This window comes from Nicotiana attenuata, chromosome 7 (genome assembly GCF_001879085.1).
Source record: "Nicotiana attenuata strain UT chromosome 7, NIATTr2, whole genome shotgun sequence".
NCBI classification, from domain to species: domain Eukaryota; kingdom Viridiplantae; phylum Streptophyta; class Magnoliopsida; order Solanales; family Solanaceae; genus Nicotiana; species Nicotiana attenuata.
This window is the reverse complement of record NC_031995.1, coordinates 57,931,854-57,959,219: the sequence shown is the minus strand read 5'-3', so window position 1 is coordinate 57,959,219 and position 27,366 is coordinate 57,931,854. Positions and strand designations below refer to the sequence as shown.

At 35.8% G+C, this 27,366-nt stretch overlaps 1 protein-coding gene across 1 annotated transcript in view; it reads right to left on the bottom strand.

Annotated features, from left to right (window-relative positions):
- LOC109229152 (NAD-dependent malic enzyme 62 kDa isoform, mitochondrial) overlaps window positions 1-23,405 on the bottom strand; it is a 36,026-nt gene extending 12,621 nt beyond the window's left edge. The window contains exons 1-10 of the mRNA XM_019394493.1: window positions 22,992-23,405; window positions 20,179-20,275; window positions 19,520-19,638; window positions 15,318-15,485; window positions 14,301-14,429; window positions 13,684-13,744; window positions 12,279-12,382; window positions 12,111-12,194; window positions 5,246-5,352; window positions 3,601-3,712 (exon numbers count right to left, since the gene is read on the bottom strand). Coding sequence (XP_019250038.1) covers window positions 3,601-3,712; window positions 5,246-5,352; window positions 12,111-12,194; window positions 12,279-12,382; window positions 13,684-13,744; window positions 14,301-14,429; window positions 15,318-15,485; window positions 19,520-19,638; window positions 20,179-20,275; window positions 22,992-23,168 — 1,158 coding nt within the window. The 5' untranslated portion in view covers window positions 23,169-23,405. The remainder of the gene's footprint in view (window positions 1-3,600; window positions 3,713-5,245; window positions 5,353-12,110; window positions 12,195-12,278; window positions 12,383-13,683; window positions 13,745-14,300; window positions 14,430-15,317; window positions 15,486-19,519; window positions 19,639-20,178; window positions 20,276-22,991) is intronic.

Sequence of the window (27,366 nt, the reverse complement as noted above, 5' to 3'; positions counted from 1 at the left end):
GTCCCGGAAGCAGGACCTTCCCTTTCCTTTGACCAACGGGTCCTCAAACCTTTATGATTTCGTGCCAAACCTGGTCTCCATCTTCAAACTTCTCGTTTGATGAGACCCCAGGTCTCGCTGTTTCCGTTTTCTAGGTCACGCCTTGACCTCGTTAGAAAGCGGAGTTCGATTACCCTGGAATTTGGTGGGACACTAGGAAACGGCCTAATGACCAATGCTCATCCTTTCTCCATGACTTTCGGGTTCATTATCAATCACAATCAGAACCATCTTAAATTTCGGGTCAAATGGCAAGATACATTTTAAGTTTCTACTTCGGGTTATTGGGACTTTAGGGCATAAATGGTAGATCTGAGACAAGACACAAATACTTCAAAAGCATAAAATTTTAGTTATAAGAATAATGTTATTTTAGTTTTATTTTGAAACTCCAGTACTATTGTTGCTTGTATAATTGACCTTTCCTGATTGATTCTGAAGCAACTCATATGTTACTGTTGTTTCAAAATGTATTTTCATTTTTCCTCTGGAAGCACATAAAAAGATTTGGAGAAGCTCGGCTATGCATCATGATGGAGGTCGACACCAAAAATAGCGCTCGTAGCCCACGCTTCTCAGCTTGTTTGATGTTCCATACATCATTTTATTCACTTCTACTTATGTTCGGGGACGAGGAGTATGAAGAATAAACGAGGTCTTAAAAAGTTGTCCCTGCTCAGCCTTTTGAACCATCTAATTTCATTTTCATGATATTTGCGACAACTTAAGAGTTTTCATGATCAACTATTCTGTTTTTTTCATCTATTCCCTACACTATCTCTGAACAGGTAGTAAAATATAGACACTTCAACAACAACAAAAAACCCAGTGTAATCCTACAAGTAGGGTCTGGGGAGGGTAGTGTGTACGCAGACCTTACCCCTACCTTGTGCAGATAGAAAAGTTGTTTCCGATAGACCGTTGGCTCAGCCCAGCGTTGTCGCGATATTTAAGCAAAAGAAATATAGTAATGAAAAAGTCATGAAAAAAGCAGCAACAACAGTGAGATAGTAACAAAACCGAAGCAGAAGTAACAACAGATAGTGATAGACATCCAAGAATAAGATAAAAATAGGAGTAACACTAAAACCACCGGTAAGGACCGGAAATAAGCTCTGCTACCTACTAATCTTCTACCCTAATTCTCGACCTCCACAACTTCATAGCAAGGGTTATGTCCTCAATAAGTTGAAGATGCGCTATGTTCTGCCTAATCACCTCTCCCCAATACTTTTTCGGCCTTCCTCTACCTTTCCTTTGACCCACTATATGCAACATCTCACACCTCCTCACTGCGTGTCAATGCATTTCTTCTTCACATGTTTGAACCATCTCAGCCTCATTTCCCACATCTTATCCTCCACGGGGGCCATCCCTACCTTTTCCTGAATATCTTTGTTCCTTGCCCTATTCCTCCTAGTATGCCACAATCCATCCCAACATCTTCATTTCTGCTACTTTCATTTTTCGAACATGAGAGTTCTTGACTGACCATACTCCGTCCCATACAATATAATCAGTCTAACCCCCACTCTGTAGAACTTACCTTTAAATCTTGGCGGCACACTCTTATCACACAAGACACCGGATGCAAGCCTCCATTTCATGTACCCCACTTCAATACAGTGTATGTCATCATCATCAATCTCCTCATTATCTTGGATTACTGACCCCAGTTACTTGAAACTTCCTCTCTTGGGATGACTTGTCATCAAGCATCACTTCCACTTCAGCTTCATGAGTTAAGTCACTGAACTTGCACTCAATGTATTCGGTTTTGGTCTTGCTCAACTTGAAACCTTTGGACTCCAGGGTTTGTCTTTAGACCTCCAACCTAGCATTAACTACGCCTCACATCTTGTCAATCAACACTATGTCAATGCACCAAGGCACCTTCCCTGAATGTGTCGCGTCAATACATCTATCGCCAAAGCGAATAAGAACGAGCTAAGAGTTGATCCTGGTGCAACCCCATCACGACTAGTGTCCCAAGTCTACTCCCACTGTCCTTACCGGGTCTTCGCTCCATCATACATGTCCTTAATCGCCCTAGTGTACGCTACAGGAACACCTCTAGCCTCCAAGCACCTCCGTAGGACTTCCCTTGGGACTTTGTCGAACGCTTTCTCAAGATCAATGAACATCATATGCAAGTCCCACTTCCTCACAGTATACTGCTCCACCAATCTCCTTATAAGATTAATGGCTACAGTAGTCGATCGCCCCGGCATAAAGCCGAACTGGTTCTCGAAAATAGACACTCTCCTCCTTACCCTCATCTCCTCCACCCTCTCCCAAATTTTCATAGTGTGGCTTAACAGCTTGATACCCCTATAGTTGTTGCAATTTTGAATATCACCCTTGTTCTTGTACGACTAGGAAATCTCCCGAGTCTCCTTCCATTGTCCTTAGTCGGGTCTTAGCACCATAACTGTTACGCGACGCCTTCCTAAGATTCCTTAGAAGGGCGACGTAAGGCTAAGCAACTGATGTCAGTGCAGTTACCATCCGCCAACTGAGGTCCCCTCTCTCGCCTTGGCTAGCCTGTACAACTTCTTCTCCCACCATTGAACCCAAGTTCTTGTCTTCGCAACCGTAACCGCTAACTTCGCCTCCTTCTTGGCCACCTTATACCACTCCTTATTCGTTCTCTTCTCTTCCTCGTCTTTGCTTTCCACCGTACATATTAAAATACAGACACTTCAAATAGATCCAATACACATTAAAATCTAGAGCAACTCACTGATGACTTCTAAGGTGTACTTCAGATCGGGTTTACTCCACCACGTGAAGAACCTTATTTACTCTCTCTAATTTTTCTGTAACCCAAGAAATACAAGAACGAAAATTGCTGGCTTTTCATTCTAAACCTTGATGTTTGACTTGCTTTTGAGATTAAATATGTATGGTAGGTGGAACAACATATTTGGTCTTGAGCTAGCAAATCTTTTTTAAAAAAATAAATTCTTTTGATGGGTTTCAAATAGTTTCTATTAATTGGTATGTTAACTTTGTGTCCATTTCAATGATTAGATATCTTTCAAAAGTTCAATGTGCTTTTTTATATGAAAAAAAAAACTTAAATGCACCTTGCTAAGAACAACGAAGATATTATGAACACTATCATTTCTACTATTGAAGGGGAACTTTGGCGCAACGGATAAAGTTGCCACCAAGTGACCAAAAGGTTACGCGTTCAAACTGCGAAAACAACCTCTTGCAGAAATGGGTAAGGCTAAAGGTACATAAGACCCAATGTGGTCCGGTTCTTCCTCGAACACCGCAAATAGCGGGAGCTTAGTGCACTTGGCTACCCTTTTCTATCATTTCTACTATTACTCAAAAAAGAATAATAATGAAAGCAGGAAAATAATTTTAAAAAAAAAAAGTAAAGTTTCTTCAAGATAATTATGAATGGGACATGGCTAACATTCAATAACAAAAAGACAAGAACACCATATAATTAAGGAAGGAATATAACAACAAAAATTGTTATATTCCTTGACCGAAGCTTAAAAGAAAATTTGGGAGTCAGAAAGAAACATCTGAGGAGAAGCTCACCTTGGCATCTACCACCCAGAACTGGCTCCTTGCACTTTCAAAAGCAATTTCAGTATTCCCTAACATTCTCGCCATCGTCTTCCTAGCAGCATTAAGAACCCCTATTCCTGCACTGCACCACGAAAAGATTTTAAAAAGAGAAACCTTAAAAGCTTTACCAAAATGCACAGGCTCCTATGCCTACTAAATATAAACACAATACATTGACCTGTAAGTTGAGCTACACAGATTTTTTATAGCGGAAAAGTCTCTGATGCAGATAGATGGAAATTTAACATTTAAAACAAGGAAAACAAGCCAATCAAGCCTCACGTTTCCATTTCACTCTGCAAGATAAAAATTATGTCCCAAGCAAATGGTATTCTGCAGACTACTACAACTTAGTAATGTTTAAGGGTAAGTACAGATGGACATCCTCAAGACAAATAAGCCACAAAAGAAAATAGCTCTCCCAACCTTCTCGAAGTTGTGCAAAGATAGATCTTGGAGGGAAAAATCATGAAAAAGGTTATTGAAGATGGGCCAGTATAATATCATATGATTAGTTACTTCTATTTTTCATTGATTTGATATACCAAGTTCTTTAAGTTATAGTTTGTAAAATCTCAGAAGTTACTAACTTATAGATGTCAAATCAGCCATATACAGTAACTACACCTCAATATCCAAGCAAGTTGGGGTCGACTAAACAAATCATCACTGACCTTTGCTACTCGTTTAAGATCATCTTAGACCCATATTACACATCATCATCATCATCAACAACAACAACAATAGCAATATATCAAATCAGTTACCAGAACATTTTTCATTCAATAAGAGCTATATTAGGTGAGGATATAGTCCATAATAATATGTCAAAAAGGCAGGCCATGAAGCTGCCCAAAACCTAAATGCAATTTCAAAATGGAAAAAGGGAAGACAAGTACTTTTACGCGTTCGGTTTACTGCATGCCATAGAGCAACTGCACGCACAACATGAGCTGGCTATTCGGATTGCGTTAGGCCCAATATCCATTTTCTTTAATGTGGTATTAGACCTAGACTCATCCTTGTTCTTGGTTTACGCAATGTTGGGGCCTCCCATGTTATGTTATCTACACTCTAGATGTCCAGCCTTAGGTGTGGTGAGGGGTGTTTGCGTCCCATATTGGTAAAGGAAAAAAGGTAATTGTCTCCTTTTATGTCATGAACAATCGTCACTTCATGAGCTAGCTCTTGGAGTTGAGTTAGGTCCATGGACCATTTTCTTTAACATCGTCAACTGTCTCTCCCCCGTTCTCAGTCCCCAAGTAACTCATGCAAAATGAAAGGCTACAATAATTCAACTCAACATGAGACCTTATTCCTTCTATGTATCACCCTGAACATCTTCTACCATCACTAACCATTCAACAAACAATGCCAAAGCTGAATAACCAAATTTACTATATTGAATCAAATACTATTTCTATGATGCAAGGTAATTATGAATGAACAAAAGGATAGGATTGAGTTGGAACATAGAAAGAGCTGTGCATTTGTGCAATCAAGAAAGAATGAAGCACATGAACCATGAAACAGTTCCTGCACAATGGCATGCTAATGACTCGAGTAAGAAATTGCATGGGTGTAATTAGAGGAAAGAACAGTTTACTACTCTAACCTTCCAGCACCTGCCACCACAATCTTCATCTTTGGGAAATCAATCATTGGCCTTCCCTGTGCTCTTACAGCTCCCAAAAGGCCAGCGAGGGCAACTCCTGCAGTTCCCTGAATTGAAAACAAAATGGCACCATGTTTGTCATACAAAACTTGGTTAAACGATGAAGAGCACAGTGAATTTAAGGAACTCCAGTTAGGAATGTATTGATGTGAAGTTAAGAGCAAACACATACAAGAATGATGCATTACGGCTCTATATTTTAAGAGAAAAGAAGAAATTGATTTGAGCAAATCAGTTGACTGGAAGAAAAATGTCTCATTGGGAGTAAGAAACACCCATCACAAACCAGAAAAACAAATAATGCAACAATATGTAAGAAAAAGATCAACACCAGTTGTTATGTAAGTCCCAGACTAAGGTTATCAGCATAGGAAGCAAAATAAAAAATAGTTCTCCGTATACTCGCTTTGCCAATAATTGAATTCTCTCAGTTACACAGCCATAGTTTGAGTGTTTTCTCACATTCAAACACAACTCTCACCATTTTGAATTTGACATGTTAATGGATGAACATCATACACCGAAAATGAGACACTCAAAAGTTACAAGCTATAAGCATTGAAAAATTTATGTACCAATATTGGAAGACACATCAACATATGGTTAATTTAGTTAGATTCCCTTTTTCCATGATTACAGGAACCACACTTCCTGTTTCTCCAACAATGTACACCTCCTTCAGTGGTCACATTAATAATTAATCCAAAAAGACATGATTTTTGTGATATCAAGAAAAACCCTTAGTTCTCTCCACTAATAACTTACCTTGTTATTAACTTACATTACATGTGACTCAAATAGGTCATGCCTAATTCCAAAAGAGAACCTCTCAGTTGCTGGTACAGAAAGCACCAGAAAAAAGAAGGGAAAATACATGAGTTACCCCTTAAACTTGTTCAAAAAAGTCATTTACACACCTTAATTTTACAGCAACCTATCATCCCCTATTCTTGTTTGAAGTGGAATTATTACCACCCTGAAATGCCAAAACCAAGAATAGGGGGTGATAAGTCGCCCCTAAAGTTAAGGCATGTAAATGACTTTTCCGGACAAGTTTAGAGGGCAACTTATGTATTTTACCAAAAAGAAAAGAAGAATCTGGAATGCCATTAAACCATATCCGCCTGTAAGTGGTGGACATTATGGAGATTGGAGAGAAAGAAACCAGTGGTAATCTGAAGGAAAAGCTGGATCCATTTTGGAGATCAAACTCAGTTGTATACTTTTGCTTTCTTTTTGGCAAAAAGAGGAATATATGCATCCATGTTAGATTCATTAGTTGCCTACAATACTAAAAGGAACTATACTTTTGGGTCAGTTCACAGTTGTACAAATTACAGCACCATCTTAGTGCTGTCTTTTGTGAATAAAATTCTCATTTTACTGATAAAAAAATAACATACATGTGATGACATGCACTAAGGTTATGTAGTCATTCGAACTCCATATTAAGAATGCCTGTAATGTCATCCATATGAATTTATTTTTCGTCCGGTCAAAAGTACATGTGTTTTCTCAACAATATTGATTGACTCATAAAGCAAAATAGAAGTGCTAGATTTTGTGAGATCTCTGTTACATGTAACGTCACCAAAAGCTGGAAGTATGGAGAAATACTCAAGAGAATAAGCATCTTCGTAAAAGTAGAAGCAAGATAAAACATATGTACAGTCAAATAAGCTCCAAAAAGAAGGATTAACATTAAGGGTGTGTTTGGTACGAAGGAAAATATTTTACGGAAAATGTTTTCCAATTTTCCCATGTTTGGTTGGCTTAAATGTTTTGGAAAATATTTTCCTCATCAACTCATTTTCCTCCAATTGGAGGAAAATGTTTTCCCTACCAAGAGAAGGAAAAACATTTTTCAAAACTCATTTTCAACCTTCCCCACTCTATTCCCCATCCCCACCAACCCACAACCCCACCTAACCCACCCCACCCCTATCCCCCCCCCAAACCCTCGCTCCCCACCCCAACCTAAATAAAAATGTTATTAATAGTACTTTCTTTTCATGTTATAGATATTTTTTTTCATTTGAACAAATAAGTATTTTCTTTTCATGATATAAAAAAGTTTTTTTTTTCATTTAAACAAAATGAGTATTTTCTTTTCATGATGTAGAAAAGGTATTTTCTTTTATTTCAATAAAATGATTACTTTATTTTCATATTGTAGAAAGAGTATTTTCTTTATAGTCATGGAGTATTTGTGTGAATTTTTAGAAGAATAATTAAATTACTGAAGAAAATAGAGTCCTGAAAACGTTGGATATTTGGGGAGGGGGGTGGGGGCAAGGAAACATGGAGACTTGAGGAAAGGGGGTGAGGAGAGTAGCATAAAAAAATATTTTCTACTCTCTAACCAAATACTAGAAAATATTTTCCGGAAAAAGATTTTCACTCACCAACCAAACAAGGAAAATAAGTGATAAAACCACTCATTTTCCATGAAACATTTTCTAGGAAAACATTTTCCTTCATACCAAACACACCCTAAGTGAAGTAAACTTTATTGTTTGTGTAAATGCAAAAAAATCCAATATCCAAACTCAGTAAAATAGAATAAAACAGGATGGCTGAAATAGAGGAGAGATATCAGAGTATGATGCGATAGAAAGATCCTTAACAAAGTAAAAGGGAAGTTCTAAAACACAAAGGTGAGACCGGCCATGTTTTATGAGAGTGAACGTGGATCTCTACCATAAGATGATTATCCCAGAGATGCCAGCTTTAATATGGATGTACAGCTACAGAACAATTGGACAAGTCTAAGGATTGATCACATCAGGCAAGTAGCATACAGGAAAGTGAAAAAAAGGTAGCCTAAGATGATTTGACCAAATGCTACAAAGACCTCCAAGGGACCACAGTAGTGCGACATTTGATGATTGAAGGTGCCAAACGGAAATGAGGTAGACCTAGAATAGCCATATCTGGGTTGCATATTAATTGGAGCAAGAGTCATCTATATCCGGTCAATGAGGTCCCTGATATCCAATACCTAGCTAACATTCTGGGAGGGAGAATTGGAGAACTTCCTTCAGTGTATCTTGGAATGCCTTTGGAAGCAAAGAGCAAGTCAAAAGAAATTTGGAATGGTGCACTAGAGAAGTGTGAAAAGAAACTAGTTAACTGGAAAAGCCAATATCTTTCCCTAGGGGGCAGACTAGTTCTAATCAATAGTGTACTGGATGCCTTTGCCCACTTACATGATGTCTCTATTTCCTATCCCAGCAAATAGTCAAAAGAATAGATGCATTGAGAAGGAACTTTCTTTGGCAAGGCAACAGTGACAAAGGCAAAATTCACCTGGTCAATTGGGACTCACTTGTAACCAGCAAAAAGAAAGGAGGGCTGGGCATTAGGAACCTAAGAATTCAGAACCACAGCCTAATGATGAAATGGCTATGGAGATTTGCTTCAAGTGAACACTGACTATGGAAAGATGTCATTAGAGTGAAGTAGGAATGGAAAGTAATTGGACTACCAACTCTACAACCAGTCCTTATGGTGTCAGTCTATGGAGATCAATCACGAACTTGTGGCCAAAGTTCAGAAACAAATCTAGATTCAAGGTGGCAAATGGAATGAAAACTTCTTTCTGGGATGACACCTGGCTAGGCCAATGTCCTTTGAAACAGACTTTCCCAGACATTTATAGCCTGAACCAGCAGCAAGGAGCAAATGTGGGAGATGTATGGTCAAACCAATGATGGAACCTTAGCTATAGAAGATTATTCAGTGACTGGGAGATCGTCAGGCTAACAGAATTCTACAACACCTTGGATCAATTCAAATGGACATCCACTCCTGAAGATTGTATGTTCTGGCAAAGGTATAAGCAAAGTAAATTCTCAGTCAAGTCTGCCTACAGGGAATACAATACCTCTAATAATCAGAGTGGATGTTGGCCTTGGAAACTAATTTGGAAAGTCAAAATTCCATACAAAGTTGCTTGCTTCACGTGGCTGCTAGCCAGAAAAGCAGTCTTAACTCAGGATAATCTTATCAAGAGGGGCTTCCATCTATGCTCTAGATGCTACTTATGTGGAGAAGAGGCAGAGACAATCAACGATCTTTCTTTGCACTGCAGGATAACAGAACAAATTTGGAGGATTTTCATCAACTTGAAAGGAATCATGTGGGTAATGCCAAGGAGTATTATTGAACTTCTAGAATGCTGGAACAGACTCAGTAGCTCCCCTAATCAGAAAGAGAGATGGAAGATTGTCCCAGCTTGCATTTGGTAGACTGTTTGGAAAGAGAGAAACCAAAGATGTTTTGAAGATAGACATAGTACTATCCAGAGAATGAAAATGCATTGTTTAGCTCTTTTTTATTTTTGGTGTAAGCAAGAGTACATGGAAGATCCAGAATCTTTTGCTGATGTTTTAGGATCCTTGTAAGGACTTGAAAATCTTCCTGTACCACCCTTTGTAATTATGGATAGTTATTCCTGTTTTGATACAGTTAATATATATGCAACAAATGTTACCTTCTCAAAAAAAAGAATCATCTAAGCGGAATTTTCCTCGAAGAACCTACAATCTCTCGAAATCAATATAGACTTGGCTAAGAACAAAAAACAATGAGGTAAAGAATCCATATAGGTGATACAACTAGTTAAGATGAAGGTTTAATTTTAATTGTTACTGTGAGAATGCACGGGAGAAAAATCTATTATTGATATTTTGTTTAATTATAATACAATGAGCCATATTTATACAATACAAATCATACTCCTATTCTATGTGGGTCTAGGACTAATTCATATTATGTACATAACTATCTAACACTCCCCCTCAAGCCGGTGCATACAAATCATATGTACCGAGCTTGTTACATATGTAAGTAATACGAGGACCAGTAAGGGACTTGGTGAAAATATCTGCAAGCTGATCATTCGACTTTACAAACTTTGTAGCAATATCTCCTGAGAGTATCTTTTCTCTGACGAAGTGACAATCAATCTCAATGTGTTTGGTTCTCTCGTGGAACACCGGATTTGATGCAATATGAAGGGCAGTTTGGTTATCACATACAAGTTCCATCTTGCTGACCTCACCAAATTTCAACACATTAAGCAAATGTTTGATCCAAACTAGCTCACATGTTGCCACAGCCATTGCTCGATATTGATTGAGGATGGTGGTGGTGGATGGTAATAGTTAATAATGGCGGGTGATGGTGGTAGCTGTGATTGAGGAAGGTGGTGGTGGATGGTGAGTAGTGGTAGTTTATAATGATGGGCAGTGCCGACTATGGTTATTTATGGTGATGGGGTGGTTAGTTGTGGTTTGAGGTGGATGAGTGTTGGTTGTGGTTGAGAATGATGGTGGTGGGAGTGGTGGGGTGGTGGATGGTGGTACTCGATAACGGTGGCGACTATGATTGAGTATGGTGGTGGTGGCATGGTGGTGGCATGGTGGTAGGCGGCGGCGGCAATTAATAATGAATATGGATGATAGCATCTTAATGAAATTAAGTCTCTGTTATAGATTTTAATCATACATGCCTATTCAGACCCATTAAGTGGTTGTGGAGTAAAAAAAACAAACACACTTAATGATTAAAATCTGAATAATTAAGATTTAGACTTTAAAAATAAAGTCACCTAATGCATGAAATCTGAATGATTAAGATTCAGACCTCCATTAAGTGCAAACAAATGAGACATTAGTGTAGGCATCAAGGTTCTAGGTCATGCTCATCTACTGAGCTCCCAAAAACAGCTTAGTTTAGTAGCTTAACTCTTTTTACTAGCATGGGCGAGGCCTGCCGTTGCTGGATGCTTCTGATTAATAGAACATGGGGAGGACGAAAAAAGAAAGGCTTATGATGAACATCTATGTGAGTCGATCTTTTCCAAGATCCAATTCCATTTTTTTTTTATGTAGCTAAAACGCCTTACGGTCTGAAGTTTTGTGCTTAAGGAAGAAATGCTCTTGGCGAATGCAGGACTTGGCAACCAGCAGTGGACAATAAATATAGTTTAGGATGTGATTCATTAGTTGCTAAGAAAAAGTCATGATTAAAGTTTTATTGATTAACAACAAGAAATTAAGAGATTTAGTATAAGAAAACTAGTAAACAAAGACCTACAAATTTAAAATTGAACTTGGTCTTGATTGGCATGATTTTAACCGCATTTTTGTAGCTTAATTATAGTGGTTTAATTCTTTTGTCCAATTAAATGTTATTTGTGTATATAGTCACCTTTTCTTGCATTACATTTCTATTATTTTTCCTTGACGCTTCTTTGCTAAAACCCACGCTTTAATTGCGCTGTAAACTTAGAGCTCCCAAAAATATGGGTGCTTTTTCACTGTTCACTTTTCACTACTCTGGAGAGGTGCAACAACACAAGGGATCAGTCAAGTATTATGCTTTTCCATTTCAACAAACAAGGAGGGTATGAGTAAGGGGTGCAACAACAATAGGGACTTGACCACTGAAGTTTCACCTCAGTCTAGCACCCAAGCACAAGAAAAGGTTGGGGAAGTAATGCCATGTAAAGCAATATCACAATTCTTGAGTAGCCTTTGTGCACTCTCAAATAACATGAGACACCATGGCGAATCCACATACTATTTTTTTCCTCCCGTTAAGGTTTGCAGACACATAAGTAGAAGCATTGAATGTCTTACTGATGTTTTTACCAGTTTATACTTTTACTACATTCAATAGAATACCCTAATCCTAAGAATGTCAATCAATGAGGTAAGAGCTTTTAATTATTCACTCATTTACAACTGTAATCTTATTTTACTAAAATACTTCTACAATGACTGATAAAGTTATTTACCTGGACATCATCATTAAACATTCTATAGTTGTTTCTATAACGCTGCAACAGCTTGAAGGCCCACTTGCTTTGAAAATCTTCAAACTGTGAATTAAAAGGACATTACATACATAACATGAAATTTGTGATGAGAATGAAGACGAGAGCTCAAATGACCAAGGAATGTACCTGCACAATCACATGGGGCCAACGAGTATAAACAGCCTCCATAAATTCATCAATTACTTCAAGATACTCCTCTCCATCAAGTCGATGCTCTTGCAATCCCAAATCTGTGGGCATGAAAAAGAATATCCTCAACTTCAGTGAAAATGAAAGAGATACATCCTGAATTTATGGGCATTACTGGTAACAAGCTAAAGTATGACTGAGTAACAGTATATCAAAAATGTTCCTAACAAACTCAAGATGCTGAGAGGAAGTAATCAATCATAGCATGATAGCAATCATCAATATCGACAAAAATAATAGTCGCAATAAGAAATTTCAACTATCTACAGTATCATATAGATAAACTTAAAAGAGTATGGAAACAGAGGAAGTTGTAATAAGTACTAAATCATACATGTATACATGGACTTACGAGAACGTATCAAGGAGCAAGTGCACTTATCAAGCAATAACCAAAATTTTTAGCTGGGGTAGACATGGATCAAATGCTAAGCATCTTCCGGCCGAAGTTCATATGCACCTGTATTTTTATAAGTTTTTCTAAAATACATTGAAATACTGGAGCTCCACTAAATGTACTTATATATATTATTCAGCTTTATAGCCAGTAATTGTATGTCTGCATGATCTCAAATATGTTTTAGCATCAGGTCAAACACTCATCTGACAATTATCAGTAATCTTGTTAAGACAGGTGAGTCGGAAGCGACAAGTGCAACTTATATTTATCAGTGCTACAGCCCTTAGAAGTAGCCATGCGCATCAGCAGAAAAGTAAAAGTACAAGCCAATGGGCGAAAAACGAGCCATACAGTCCTTTCTTCATCTTCTAGACCAACCCATATGAAACCTAGAGTTCGTCTGCTCCTCAAAAACCAGCATCCTCCTCTATTTTTTTCCAATGGAGCACAAACAACATCAAGCTAGGAGAGAGGGTCAATATTGCATGGATTAGGCAAATATTAAGTCGAAAAGCTTACTCCAGCAATTTGTCAAATTAGAGATCCTTTTTTACTCATCCGCTTATTCATTTGTAAGGATCAGCAAAATGGTTTGGAAAACTCTTGCCAAGTCAAGAGTACCTCTTATCAGATTCTGAATGGATCATGTACCACCACATATATCACATGGACTGTACCCCAAAATGCCAGGTATATGCAACATAAAACTCCATTTAACCACACATTTCCATGAGCAGTATCATCATGCCTTCACTTAAGATATCAAAGAACAACTGACTATGTTGATAAACATCAATTCATTCGGGTAAACATAAGAAACATATGCAGGACACTTTCCAAAAACTAAAGAAAATATAGAGTAGCAATTGGTTTGTAGTGATTTGATCCTTGATGAATGATGTAGCGAATGATAATCAACCGTGATGAAGAATAAGTACTCACATAACGGGTCTTTCAAAAGTTTCTCATTGTCAGTTCCAACATCTATCATTACAGGCAATACCTATTGGAAGCAGAAGAAGATGGAATCAGCATATTTAAAAAGAATGTTAAAGACAAGAGTCTAATATAAAAACTTGTCAGTAAGAGAATTAAGAGAAAATCATAAAGAACTACAGACATCTGATGACTCATACCCTGATATCAGCAATGACAGAAGATAAGTTGATCAATTAAAAAGTAGTTTCTACTATAAGAAACCCAACAAGACTACAACTATTCACTAGAACTAGAGAAAACTCTAATACAAGACCTTAATTTAAAAGAATAAAAGAACAACAACAGAAAATTTATAGAGTGCTTGACATCTGAGTCATTTTTTAAAGCAATCGCTAGAAGTGCTTGCAAATCACTAACAATTACATCAATTCTTTGTTAAAATCAAACTTCTCAAAAAGTAAAAATCTTTTGAGATACTAGATAATTTATCTGTTTCCTCTTTCCATCTCTTCATTTAAATTTACTTTTCTTTTTGGTGTCTTATAATTTTTGTGCTTACTTCATGGAAGCCATCTGATTCATCATGCAATATGAAATAGCAACATAGAGCAAGAATATACTCTTTGAGGGTTGATTCCAGCAGCAGCCACATACAGATCCAGCTTCCCAATTGCAATACCAATACCCTGAACTCCAAGATCTCCAAGACCCAATATTCTACTTCCATCAGTTACAACAATCATGTCAACCTACATTGAAACTCCAGCTATGAAAAACACTTTCATTGTTGAATGTTGATATATAGAATAAGTGAATAACTGCCTTCAGAAGAAAAACAATGAAAAACATTTATTCTAGTGAACAAGATCAAAGTCAAAAGAAAGAGTTATCCATCTCACAAGACCAATTATCACTCTAGTGAATTTCTCTCTCCCCTTTATTTCTTCTTTTTTCTTTTTTGAGGGGGGGGGGGGGGGTTAAAGGATCAGTCAATTGATAATTTGATATTATTGCAGCGAGACTGTACATATGTTCATTTTTCTAGCAAGGTACCACAAGATCTTCATTTTTCTCCATTTGTGCTGGATGTTTAGACGAAAAAACATCTATTTGACATAAAATGTTTACCTGATATAATGCAAAAGCAAATTAAGGTGCTGCATAGCTTTGTTGATCTAATCAATTCGACATAATCTTCTATCTAAGAATCTATTGAACTGCTGACTAATTGCAGACCACTGGCGCAATTACTCTACAGTTACCTACTTTTTTTGGATAAGGAATTACTCTACAGTTTCTTATTCAGCCCTTTTTAGTCGTCAGTTCAAAACAGTAAGAATTTTTGTGTATCAAAGGAAGATATTGAAGTACAATTAATTTGTAAAAGGAGGTAACTAATCAGTGACACATTAATTCAGTAGGAAAGACAACAATATGCAAATGTCTCCCTAACAAAGAAAGCTTGTCGTAGAATGAGCGAGTTCACATATACACAAACCTGATCAGCTGGCAAGTTGTAAACCATACACAAAACTAATCAGTGACACATTAATTCAGTAGGAAAGACAACAATATGCAAATGTCTCCCTAACAAAGAAAGCTTGTCGTAGAATGAGCGAGTTCACATATACACAAACCTGATCAGCTGGCCAGTTGTAAACCATTGACATCATCTCCCCACGATCTGCAGCACTGAAGTACATGCCCCTCGGACGTCTGAACAATCCACTGTACTTCTGGCAAACAAGACCCACTGTAGGAGTATAAACTATGGGTGCATATTCCTCAATATTCTCAATTAAAACCTGCCACAGTCAGGAAAAACTTTCTCACTGATAGTTCCTCACATGCAACTATTTGATAACGAAACAATACAAATTAACTAAATGTTGCTCTTGTTTAGCGTCGAACTCAAGACCTCCCCCTTACAAATAGTTGTACGTGATGTCCAAAGAATAATAATATTAACATGATAATAAAATACTCAAAACTTCTAATAAATGTAACTTTGTCCTGATTTATTTATTTCAAGTAATTTCTTCCTATTTGGCAGGACATATCATTGCTTCAACTTACCGAGGACATGATCCTCGATAGGAAGGCGTGCAGGTCGAGAATTAAGGTTGAAGGTTGTCAGGTGATGGTAGACTAAGAACCCGTATATTAGCACTCTAATCACTGCACTTTACTTGTGTTTGAGCTTAAATGATGGTGATTTGCACTTATTACGTGTTTTATGTCTTGAAGAAAATGATTCCGAGTTAAAAAAGATAATTTGGAGCTAAGTCGAACAATGTGGAGCTTTAAAATCTGAGTAAAAGCCCAAGGAATTGAACCGGGATCGTGTTCGGGGGTTGAGAACCAAGTCTGGATACCCAAAAAGTGAAAGAAGAATTTATGCTAAGAAAATTGCTACCGCGCCGCATGGGGCGCCACGAGGCACGGCAGTGCAATTGAAGTTGGTCTGCCAGAAACGAGCCTCTGAATATCTCTACTGGCGCGGAGCATGGGGGGCCGCGCCCTGCGCCGTGCCTGTGTAATTTTGTCAGAGTGTTTTCCTACTTCGGCTTGGAAAGGGTAGTTCCATTCGGACCCGCTTCTACATGGTATAAATACATCAAAAACACGTTTTTGAAGGGACTTTTGACCTACGGAAGATTGGGAGAGCATTGGAGACTCTAAGGCACAAGGATTCATCATTCTTTCCTCAAGTCAACCACGAGTTTGGGTTGAATTCATGTTTTCTTATTCTTTAACTCTATTTGTGATGACTTTCTCCATGATTATGGAGTAGTTTACTTTAGGGATTGAAGGATATGGTGTTTTGATTGATATTTGTGGATTTTAACTCTAGTTATTTTGCATGAATTTGTTTATGGAGCTTTGAATAGATTGCAATTTTGTTCACCAAATTATTTTAATAGAAAGAGGAATACTTTGGGTGATTGTCTTTGCATATTTCGTTTGGTTTAATTCAATGGTTTTTTAAATAATCGAAAAAGATTGTTGAATTGTTAATTAAATCAAGTTAGGAGAATATTCGAGAGATGTTTTCTTAAAGACTAGTCCATTAACGTATTCTTGCATACCTTCACAGTGCTTTATATTAGTTCACCTCGTAGAGTGCAGATTTAATCGAGAGAGGAGTCGTGGCTATATCATTGAACTTATCATCGAGTGAATTCGTGAGAATCATTAAAACATTAGAGCAGGGTCGCTTCTATGTTGTGAAGCGTCACACTCTTCACAACACTGCATTAGAGTGAATCGAACTATAGTTAGATCCCGAATAGCTATCTTGCACCTATCCTGTCACGGCCCTTATTTCTCCCATTGATTATTTCTATGTTGCTCTACTCTTGTCTCTCCGTAATCACTTGTTAATTGCTTTAGTTTTAATAGTTAATTTTAGTTTATAATCATTCCAATCAAAGTGTTAATCATCCTGAATAGCAATTAACTAGAGATTATTCTAACATTGTTTAATCCAATCCCTGTGGAGACGATAATTAAACTATACTATCTTTAGTAGCGAGCATCAAGTCATCAACTTCGTGTTGTGTTTTGCGCTCGTCATCAAGTAGTCGTGAGTTTCTCCTAGTCTTACCAGTAGTGCTAGTATTATTCTTGTATTTTCTTATTCCTGGTTTTTTAATTATTACATGTTATGTCATTCGCTTACCCTATTACCTAGTAGTTAGTATTGTTTGTTGCTTTATTTTTACCGTTTCTTGAGCCGAGAATCTATCGGAAACAACTTCTCTACTTTCACAAGGCAAGGGTAAGGTCTGCGTACACATTACCCTCCCCAGATCCCACTTGTGGGATTACACTGGCTTTGTTGTTGTTGTTGTAATTTCTTCCTATTTGACATCTTTCAAGACTTCAGAGATTAGAGTATGCAATAAGAGATCCAAAAGGAAAATGAATATGACAAACCGAAAAAAATTAAAGCTCTAAAGAACCACATCTTTGTATTTATTGACCGTTCCTTTGTGTACGCACGACAATGTTGTCAAAGGCTCGCTTGAAAAGCGCTTAAGCCCTAAAGCTACGTGTAACAAGCTGAGCACTTTGTCTCATTTAGGCAACACTTTGCTTCATCCACCATGGCAATAAGGTGTGCCTCTCATTATACATGGGCTTCATCTTCAAGAACGGAGCAAAAGAATAACTGTTTACTTAGTTATGATTTTTCCAATTTCTTTGTGCATATAATTCCTGGTTGTTTATATAGTTAATATTCTTGAATCACATATTATTTTTTTCTACATATCCGTCTTTCTTCATTGATCTGCACTTCGCGCTTAAAACCCAAACATACCTCAGAGCATTTTATTATTTTATTTTTTTTGCTTTTCACCTTTAATAAGGTTAGAGCGTCGTCTGTGTGTGCACGCGCATTTTCATGGTTATCTTTCCAAGACTCAGCTCATATTTTAGACTATTCACCACAAGAAAAATGTTAAAAATGCTTAAAATCAAAAAAGCATAACTTGCTAATCTATTTCAGAAGTTCGGAGTTGCATAGTATTTTGTCTGTTCCATGTAATAAAATGACTAAAGATTGTGAGTTTAACGTATGTTAATAGTATCCCATACAAACCAAATATAAAGTTTAATATATAAGTGTGTGTGTATATATAAAGCAGACAAAACTTCCCTGCCATAAACAGCCTACCTATTCAAGAGAACAAAGCCTAGCTACAATGGTATTTATTCTCCTTTCAAGGGAGATATATTTGTATTATACACACAAACACACAAACACACAAACAGAAAAGAAAGGATTTTATTAATAGATATATCCTATATAACCCTATTAGAGGTCACATCTGAACAAAATCAAAGATCTCTGATGCTTATATCACGGGAAATGACCCTACTTGGTACCAGGTGCTTAGGGGTTTTAAAGCATCAGGATGAAAAGAAGAAAAAGACCTTCAGGATGACAGTTCTTAAAAGGGGCACATGGGAGCTGCAATACAAGATTTCCTGAGGTAAGCGCAAGGATGTCACTAATAACTTGTAGCTTGCTTCTTCTTTTTTTTCCTTTAGGCGGTAAGTTTTGCAATGCTAGTTACTGAAAAGTAAGGTGCACATTGTCACAATGTATGAGACATGCAATGCCGAAATGTGCAAACCTAAGAACAATAAGGTTCATTCAATTCACATTCTAGTTCTGCAGGGATTGTTCATGCAGGAAAGTAAGAAGAAACTTTTATGTTGTGATAAATAATACATGAAATGTGTTTTTATTATGACCAAAATAATACATGAAATTTTATGTAGAGATCACTTATTGTAAGGGTATTTTTGTCTTTAAATACATTTATTTCTGTATTGCTAATACATATTCTCTTCTTCCATATTTTATCTCGTATAAAACAATACATAGACTTCCATATAATGAACAGTTACCACCAAAGATAGCTGTGGGATGGATAGGATCCCTCCAACTTTAACCAGAGGCGTGGGTTCGAGCCCTGGGAATGAAAAAAATCCTGGTAGAAAACGCTTACCCCTTTAATGGGGCATTATGCGGCAGCGCGTATCTGAATTAGTGGGAGTCCCAATGTGGGTACCGGCCACCGGGTGAAATTCCAAAAATATGTGGGTATTATCTAATACCAGGCATTGCATTAGTTATGCAAGAATTATTTTTTATATGATCAACCAAAGGCCGCATTAATTATGTGTGGTTATTTTCAGCAATTCCTCCAACCATATATTATGCAGGATTTTATGTCAGGATCACTTATTCTAATCCCTCCAACTAGAATCCATAGAGCAATACAAGACAATGCAATGTTATAAAAGGATAAGTTCAGCCACTCACCTTGTAGTACAAAGTCTCATTTCTATCATGCAAGCGATTAAGTATCCGCCACTTGGCCAAAACATATGGGTCAGATGGGCCATCTCTAGCTTGCACTTCAAGCCTCTTCAAGTCGGCCACTGTTAAATGCAGAAAAAGGTTTAAAGTTGACAAAGTAAGTAATTAAACTCAAAGAACACCAACATACCTCTTGGGGGGGGGGAGGGGGGGATTCCTACATAACTAAAACTCTGAATCTGTTGCTTTAATGATTCAAGTTTTGTGAATGGATAGGAAGATTTAATGATTCGAATTTTAACAAAGCTCTTTTAATGGATCCATTACCTAGAATCGAGAAGAGGAGAAAGTATATGCCGCTAATAAAAGTGAGAAACTGAAGAAGAAGAAGAAGAATTATTGCAGGAACTATTAAGCATATTAACCAAAAATAAAATGGAAAAATCCACGGTTATAATCCATATGATCCTGAAAATCTCCAATTTGCAAAAAACACTGCAGATTTTTTCTCAAACTCAAAAAAAAAACGGGGGGGGGGGGGGGGGGGTCACTCCGAGGCTGCAGGAGTTATCCATAATAACACTCAGATGCTATAGTTTCATAGATTTTGACTTTGAAGAAACACAAATATGATTGCATTTAAATTGTGGATAGAGACTTACTGAACCGTGCAGTTTGTTGTTCAAAAGACATCACGTTTGGAGGCAGGAGGCCACGAATGTGAAGACGATCACGTTCTGTAAATGAGAATGCTGTTCCCTAAAATTCATACATATTATTGTAAATATTGACTTCAGTCTTTTCCAATGTTCACATGACTTTACAATATGAAACAGTCTAATGCAAGAAAATACTTGTCAGTATAATTTTTTGAAATGGACTTATCACACTATACCTGTTGGCATGATTGATGAAGATGGACTGCGTAATCAAAAATTTTACACACAATTTTTCCAATTAATTTCTCCAATTCAAGCACTTAAAAACCAGAAGATGAATTGTTTAAAACGAAATAAGATAAGGAACGGCCTAACACCATCCACTAGAAAGAAAAGATGAGTTAAATCTTTTCTTCAGAGATATACTTTTGTCTATACGTGGTCAAGTTAAACAGTGGTTCCCTATTATCTCTTTTCTTTCTTCTTGCTTTTTCCTTCCCAGAAGTAATGTAATTATATTAGGAAAAAAAGGGTGCAACTACTTTATAAAGCACAAGAGGCTTGCAAAAACCTGTAGCCTACTCCATTCTTTGGTAAGCCGGTCGAAAATCAGCCAAATCAGACAAGCTTTCTAGGTAACTCCAGTTTATCTATTTTTCTATTATAAAATCCACCGTATTCTTTTTTCGAGAAAGTAAACTCCACCATATTCTTAATAAGCCTTTTACTATAAGCCCGGAATTTTTATCTATATATAACAGCTACTACAAACAGGGGCAGGTGACCAAGACAAGGTTGGGAGATCATGTTGAATGTTATACCTGTAATAATCATTCCGGAACCTCTAAATCACTTTCCAAGCAATTACATTTTTATAATCTTCCAAGGGACCCGAACAAAGCTCCAGGCAGCTTTACTAAGGTTTCTTTAAGATGTACTAGCCTACCATCAAGGGGTATCTAATGAATGCTTCAAACCACTTCCACAGTGCTGAAATTTTTTAGAGGAGCCTTTGCTCCTCTTATATTGCTCTCATTCCGGAGGAATGGTGCTAAAGTACTAAAATCCTTTAGACCCAGTAGCATGATTGGTTGTTTCTGTAAGATTTTATCAAATGTACTTGTGGAAAGGCTCAAAAGGATGATCTCTAATTTAGTCAATACTTCTCCAATGGCTTTTATTAGTGATAGAAAAGAAATATCATGGATGCTTCTTTGCTAGCCCACTAGTATTTGCAAATCGGATATCGAGAAAGCTTTCGATCATGTAAACTAGAACTTCTTGTTGAATCTTCTGAATCTTTTGGGACAGACGGGCTTTAGTCTCAAAAGGATCAATTGGATCAGGTTCTGCATCTCCTCTCTAAGGTTCTGTGCTCTTATCAATGGAACATGTTCACAGTTTCGTCCCTTAACAACGAGGACTAAAACAAGGAGGCCCTCTCTCTCTTTTTTTCTTTAAAGGAAGAAACTAGCAAGATGCTTTATAAGTTTGTTCAAGCAAATTGGATCTCTGGCTTTCCAGACGATGCTTTGGCGTTTAAAGGCGAATATGTCGTATTTTCTATGCAAACGATACCTTCATCTTTTGCGACACTGAGGAACATCATATTTATGTTATTAAGGATAATTCTTACTGTCTTCGAGGCTGCTTTGAACTACACATCAATTTTTCAAAAAAGTTCTCTGTTTTTGTCAGTTAGGTTGTAAATATTCATCAACTTCATAGCATCTTAAAATGCAACATTGGTTCTATTCCTAAGACATATCTGGGACTACTATTGAGTGAAAAGCATAAATACGTCACTATTTGGAATGAGGATCTTGAGAAGATGGAGAAAAAATTGGCAAACTGGAACAAAGAATATTTATCGTTGGGGAAGAGTCAGTGTTGTTGATGCTCTTCCCACTTACACCACAATCCCCTTTACTACTCTTACTTCAATCTTAAAGCTTATGAACAAGTTGAGAAGAGTTTCTTTGAAATGGAAACAAACAGAGCAACTCTTTCTATCTATCTTATTAGATGGATCAATCTTACAAAGAAAAGGAAAATGTGGGTATTGGGATCAAGAATTTGAAGTGCCAAAATGGAAGTTTACAATTGAAATGGCATTGGAGATTGAAAGGAGGATAATGCAAGCACCAAGGGTGTGGCCTAGTAGTCAATAAAGTGGTGGAGAACCCTGAGGTTTCAGGTCCAGATCCCAGCAGAGGCATAAAACACTAAATGATTTATAACCATCTGCCTAAGCATGGTGCGCAAAGTTATACCGAACCATGAGAAGATAATTCAACGATTTTTTCCTTTCATCAACATAAGAAGCACCCATAACCAAAAGTCACGCCTAAACATCAACAAATTTGAGTTGGTTTTTTTTAAGGAGGTAAAAAAGTATTTCTACAAATAAAACAGAACTAAGAGTGTATTGCTAAAACGGTACAGGTGCAACAAAAGAGTACATTTTTAGCAAAAGTATGCCCCTTCTAATCCTCTAACATCTCTAGAATTGAAATTTGAGTCAATGTTTGGGCACAGTATTAACTGATCAACTGTTTCTAATCAAAAAATGAGTAAGTAACAAGTTACAGATCATGAGATTTCAATAACAAATAAATCAACTAACCCACTAAAAGAATTCAGCAAGACAAGAACTCATTTTACAAACCAAATAATCAGAATATGCATGCAAATTGTTGAGCCACTGATTTTAAACAAAGAAAAAACACTTGAAAAGAAATGATGGATCTGGTAAATTCAGATTCAATAAATTTCATGAAACATAATAGGGAATAATTTACTGTTTGCTTTAGTACCTTGTTAAACCATGGATCGTGAAGAATGTCATGACTACGTTTGTGAACAATGGTGGGACGGTGACCTTCCGTCGTGGTAAAATTCCTCGAAGAAGCTGAATTCACTGCTGTTACTCTTTGCTGTAAACGCCTCAGTAGAGTAGAGGAGAGTCGCATTTGACGAGAAAAATTCGCCATTTTTCGGATCGAAAAGAGAACACAAAGGGGAAAGTGAAGTTCTTATTAATAAACCCTATAAATAATCACACACATATTCGATTCGATGTAGTGAAAAAAGAAAGAAGCAAAAAAGTACAGTGGCCGGAAAAAGTTTAAACTGAAGGTAATTGAATAATGATTGTTCCTTTCCTTAATGGGAGCAATTTTCAGGCATTGACTAGGAGTAGCCAGTCAAAGCCTGTTCGACCCGGCTCATTTATGATGAGAATATGATGTCTCACTTTTTCATAGGTTATCTTTGTCCTTTCCTTATTTAAAACTTCTGGACAATCCAATGGACAAGAATAAAATTTGTAAAAACGTAAATTATAATCTTTGAATAACTCATTTTCATGTATTCCTTATTTTCCTCAACATGGCCAATCTTTAAATCGGATACAATTTAACATAATTAAAATTTTGTGAAACAATAAATAATAATCGTTCAATTGTCATTGTTTGATTGAACTTTTAGTTAATTTATGCAATATCATCGTAAATGAGATAAATAAATATTCTCAATAACACATTAGGTCAAAAGACTAATTACTTAACCAGGCCACTTGAAAGGAAAAAAAAAAGATTGAGGTTCCAGTAATTAGGAAGTTAATGATCATGAGAACATAAACCCTATTACTCATTTTTTTTCTCTCTCTTAGCTTCTCTCTAAGATGAACTCCTAGCCTATGGAAAATCAAAACACAATCCCTCCAAAACCACCTGACATAGTCCATCTCAACCCATTGCAAAATAATTTGAAAAAGATAGCATCCTTTAAGGACAAACTAGTATATGTACCCGCGCGATGCGCGGATAAAAACAGTGCGGTGAGAGATAATAGAAACTGACGTATATTACAGACTAAATTTACCGATTGCATTCAAAAATATTAAATCAAAAAATAAATAGATGAACTTTCATCTTATGTACCCATGTAAAGGTCAAGGATAAAACTTGTCTCAAATTTAAAAGAAAATCAATATAAATAATAAATAAATAAAAAGAGCATTCCTATGTTCCCCATAAAGGGTCTCAATCCAAAAGCAGCTCAACCTTAATAAGGCCTTAAAAGGGTAAAATTAGGTCGTTAAGCACGACAACAAAGGACATCACATCTGGTTTAAATCTAATTTCAGTTCCAATCCCAAACGAAGCTTTATCAAGGCGTCCCAACTCGAACAAAATTCTATTTTAAGCATCTCCAACACAAACCACATAGTTTTTTTGATCTTGATCACTTTCCATCCTTCAAAGTAGTCCCGCATGTAGCAAATAGAACTTGTCCAATGACAAATATGATGACCGAAAAATAGCTTGAAAAAAATCATTCCTAAAAGTATGCTTGAGACCCAAAATATGGTATTCCCGTTTTCTTAAGAAATCAAATAATAATCAACAAAAATAAATTGCCAAAAAGTTCTCGATTTTCTTGTGGACAAATCATCGACCAGGTCTTGAGAGAATCAATAAAATAATAGCTCAACTCCATCATCCTCTTATTGCACTCGAACTTGTCATGCTAGTCTCACCCAATGACAATCTCCCAACAGAATAGCATCAAGTACTACTAATACCACAAAATGAGAAATAGTCAGTAGAGAAAATATGTATAAAATAGTATAACCTACAAAAAAAGTGTAACTACTAAAAAAATACTCCCAACTACTTTTTTGAAGAAAAATAAGCTTTACCCTTGCCGATTATTTTTCGTCATCCTCGATAAAAGCACTTTCTCTAAAATATGAAAATTTTAAGCCACTAAAACTAAGTAAAGTATAAACAAAAAGTAAATAAATAAAAAGTTTGTTTGCCTCATTCGTCATATTTTTCAAAATTATTCAAAGTTTCAAAGTACTGCACTTACTATTACAATCGAACACTATTGAAGCTTAAACTTTTGGCTTAGCAAAATGAATGTGATTCATATATAAACACATCGATTTTAATAGGAGCAAAACTTTTAGAGCTCAGATAAGTCCAAATATACTTTCAACACTTTCCTTCTAGCATAAGTTTTATATCCTTCTAACAAAGGTTTTAAAGTTATAGTACTAACAAAAAATTTCATCGTTTATTTTAACACTTAGTTGTATAAAGCTGAAAGCGAGACTTAATCATGAACTCCAAATTGCATTGGTTGAACAGAATATTTTTTCTAAAGGTTACAAGCACATGATGAGTATACAGTAGATTTACTCTCTTCAAATAAATATTTAGAAGAAGCAATCTTTATAAATATATATAATATAAGTTATAAAGTTAAAAGTCAATACTCAGGGTCTCTAAACATGAATAAATAGGCTCGCACCAATGTAGACATGTGATTTTTGACCCTCCCCAAGACTTTTCATATTTTAACACGTAAATATTTAATTTAGGCCTAATATAGCTATTTTAGTTAATTTTGACTCTTTTACTTTATTTTATTACAAGAAAATGAAAATTAAAAAAAAAAGAGTAGTTGCATTAATGTTTTGTAGTCATAAAACCTTGAAAAATACCAAAAATAGTTTATTTTAACGGTCAATTTTATTTTTATAGTTATTTACTCAAATAGGATTAATTAATAATTGGTGTGGTATTTTTGGTCTTGTGTTAGAAGAAAGAGTATTGAATTTGGGGCTAATTTTGTTGGGGTTTTGACACAGTTACCCACAAAAATAAAACTTTCTACCCTTTTCTACCCATTTATTTTTCTACCCATAAACTAATTACATTTCCTACCCATAGTAGTTTTTGTAGGGAATTTTTTCTTTATTCTCCAATTCTTTTTTATTTCTATGCTTCTTTTCTTCTTCTTTTTCTTTTTTTTTTTCTTTTTTGCTTTTCTTTTTTCTAGTTTTCTTCTTATTTTTTTCTTTTTTCCTTTTCTAATTTCATTTAACTTTTTTTTTTTTTTATATTCCTTTTATCTTCATAATCTAATTTTATTTACCTTTTTAACTATTTTTATTATTTTTTTTTATACAGTAAGAAAAATAATTGATATAGTAAATATTTTTTCACCTTTTTTTAATATAACTAGTACAATATACCTTTTATTTTATTTTATTTTCTTATTTTTTAAATTCAATTATTAAACTGAAATAATATCAGTTGTCACTTGATCTAATACACTGAATATCATATTGACTGCCGTTGAGCACCATAAATTACATAATCAGATTCTAAGAATCAACACGTGATTGCCATGCAAACCTTGATCTCCTTCCCTATAAATATCAATACACACTCTACCATTAGCAGTAATACAACCAGTTATAGAGCAAGAAAACATAATCTACGACAACCAAATCTCCATATATACTAGTTAGAATAAAAATGATAATAAAATATTTAAAAATAGAACAAAAGTATAAGTAGCGAAAAAGACTTCTAGTACCATGTGATACCAATATGGTATATATGTATACCAACAGAGCATATGATTTCTCTAGAATATTGCTACAACTATCTGCGACTATACTACTCTACCAAAATATTAAAGGACGCAATAAAAGTATGAGAAAATTACATGCTCGTATTGCAAGCTAAATATTCGCAAAACAACTTGTTCATTTCGTATACTAAGAGGGTATATAGTTGTATGGGGTCGTTCCAACAATTGCCTATAACTATAAAAACTATTAATACACATAATTTATGTCCATCGGCACACAAAACTTCCAGCATTATTGCAACTCATGTTGATATAAATAATTTCATAATATAATTCACTTAAAATGCAGCTAAAACAACCAAAACAATGTTCAAACTACCATATGATACCAATATGGCATATAACTATACCAACATGGTATACAGTTTTACTAGTTAATTTCCGGCAACTATATGACTATACTACTATTACATAACACACATGCATAAAGAGAAAAATAAAAAAAATAGTGTATCACATATTAATATAATAAGGTATTTCAAGATATTCTACTATATTACTATTATTAAAAGAAAATCAAATATTGTACCAATTAAATGCAGCTAATACAACCAAAAAATAATTCAACTAGCATATGATATCAATATAGTATATAGCTATACTAATAGGGTATATAGTTGGAATGAATTGTATACTAAAATGGTATATTTGTATACTATTTGGGTATACAATACAAATTCGTCTTCTTCTCTGGTTCAACTATATTTCAACCCAAATTTCTAAAATTTACTACAAAAT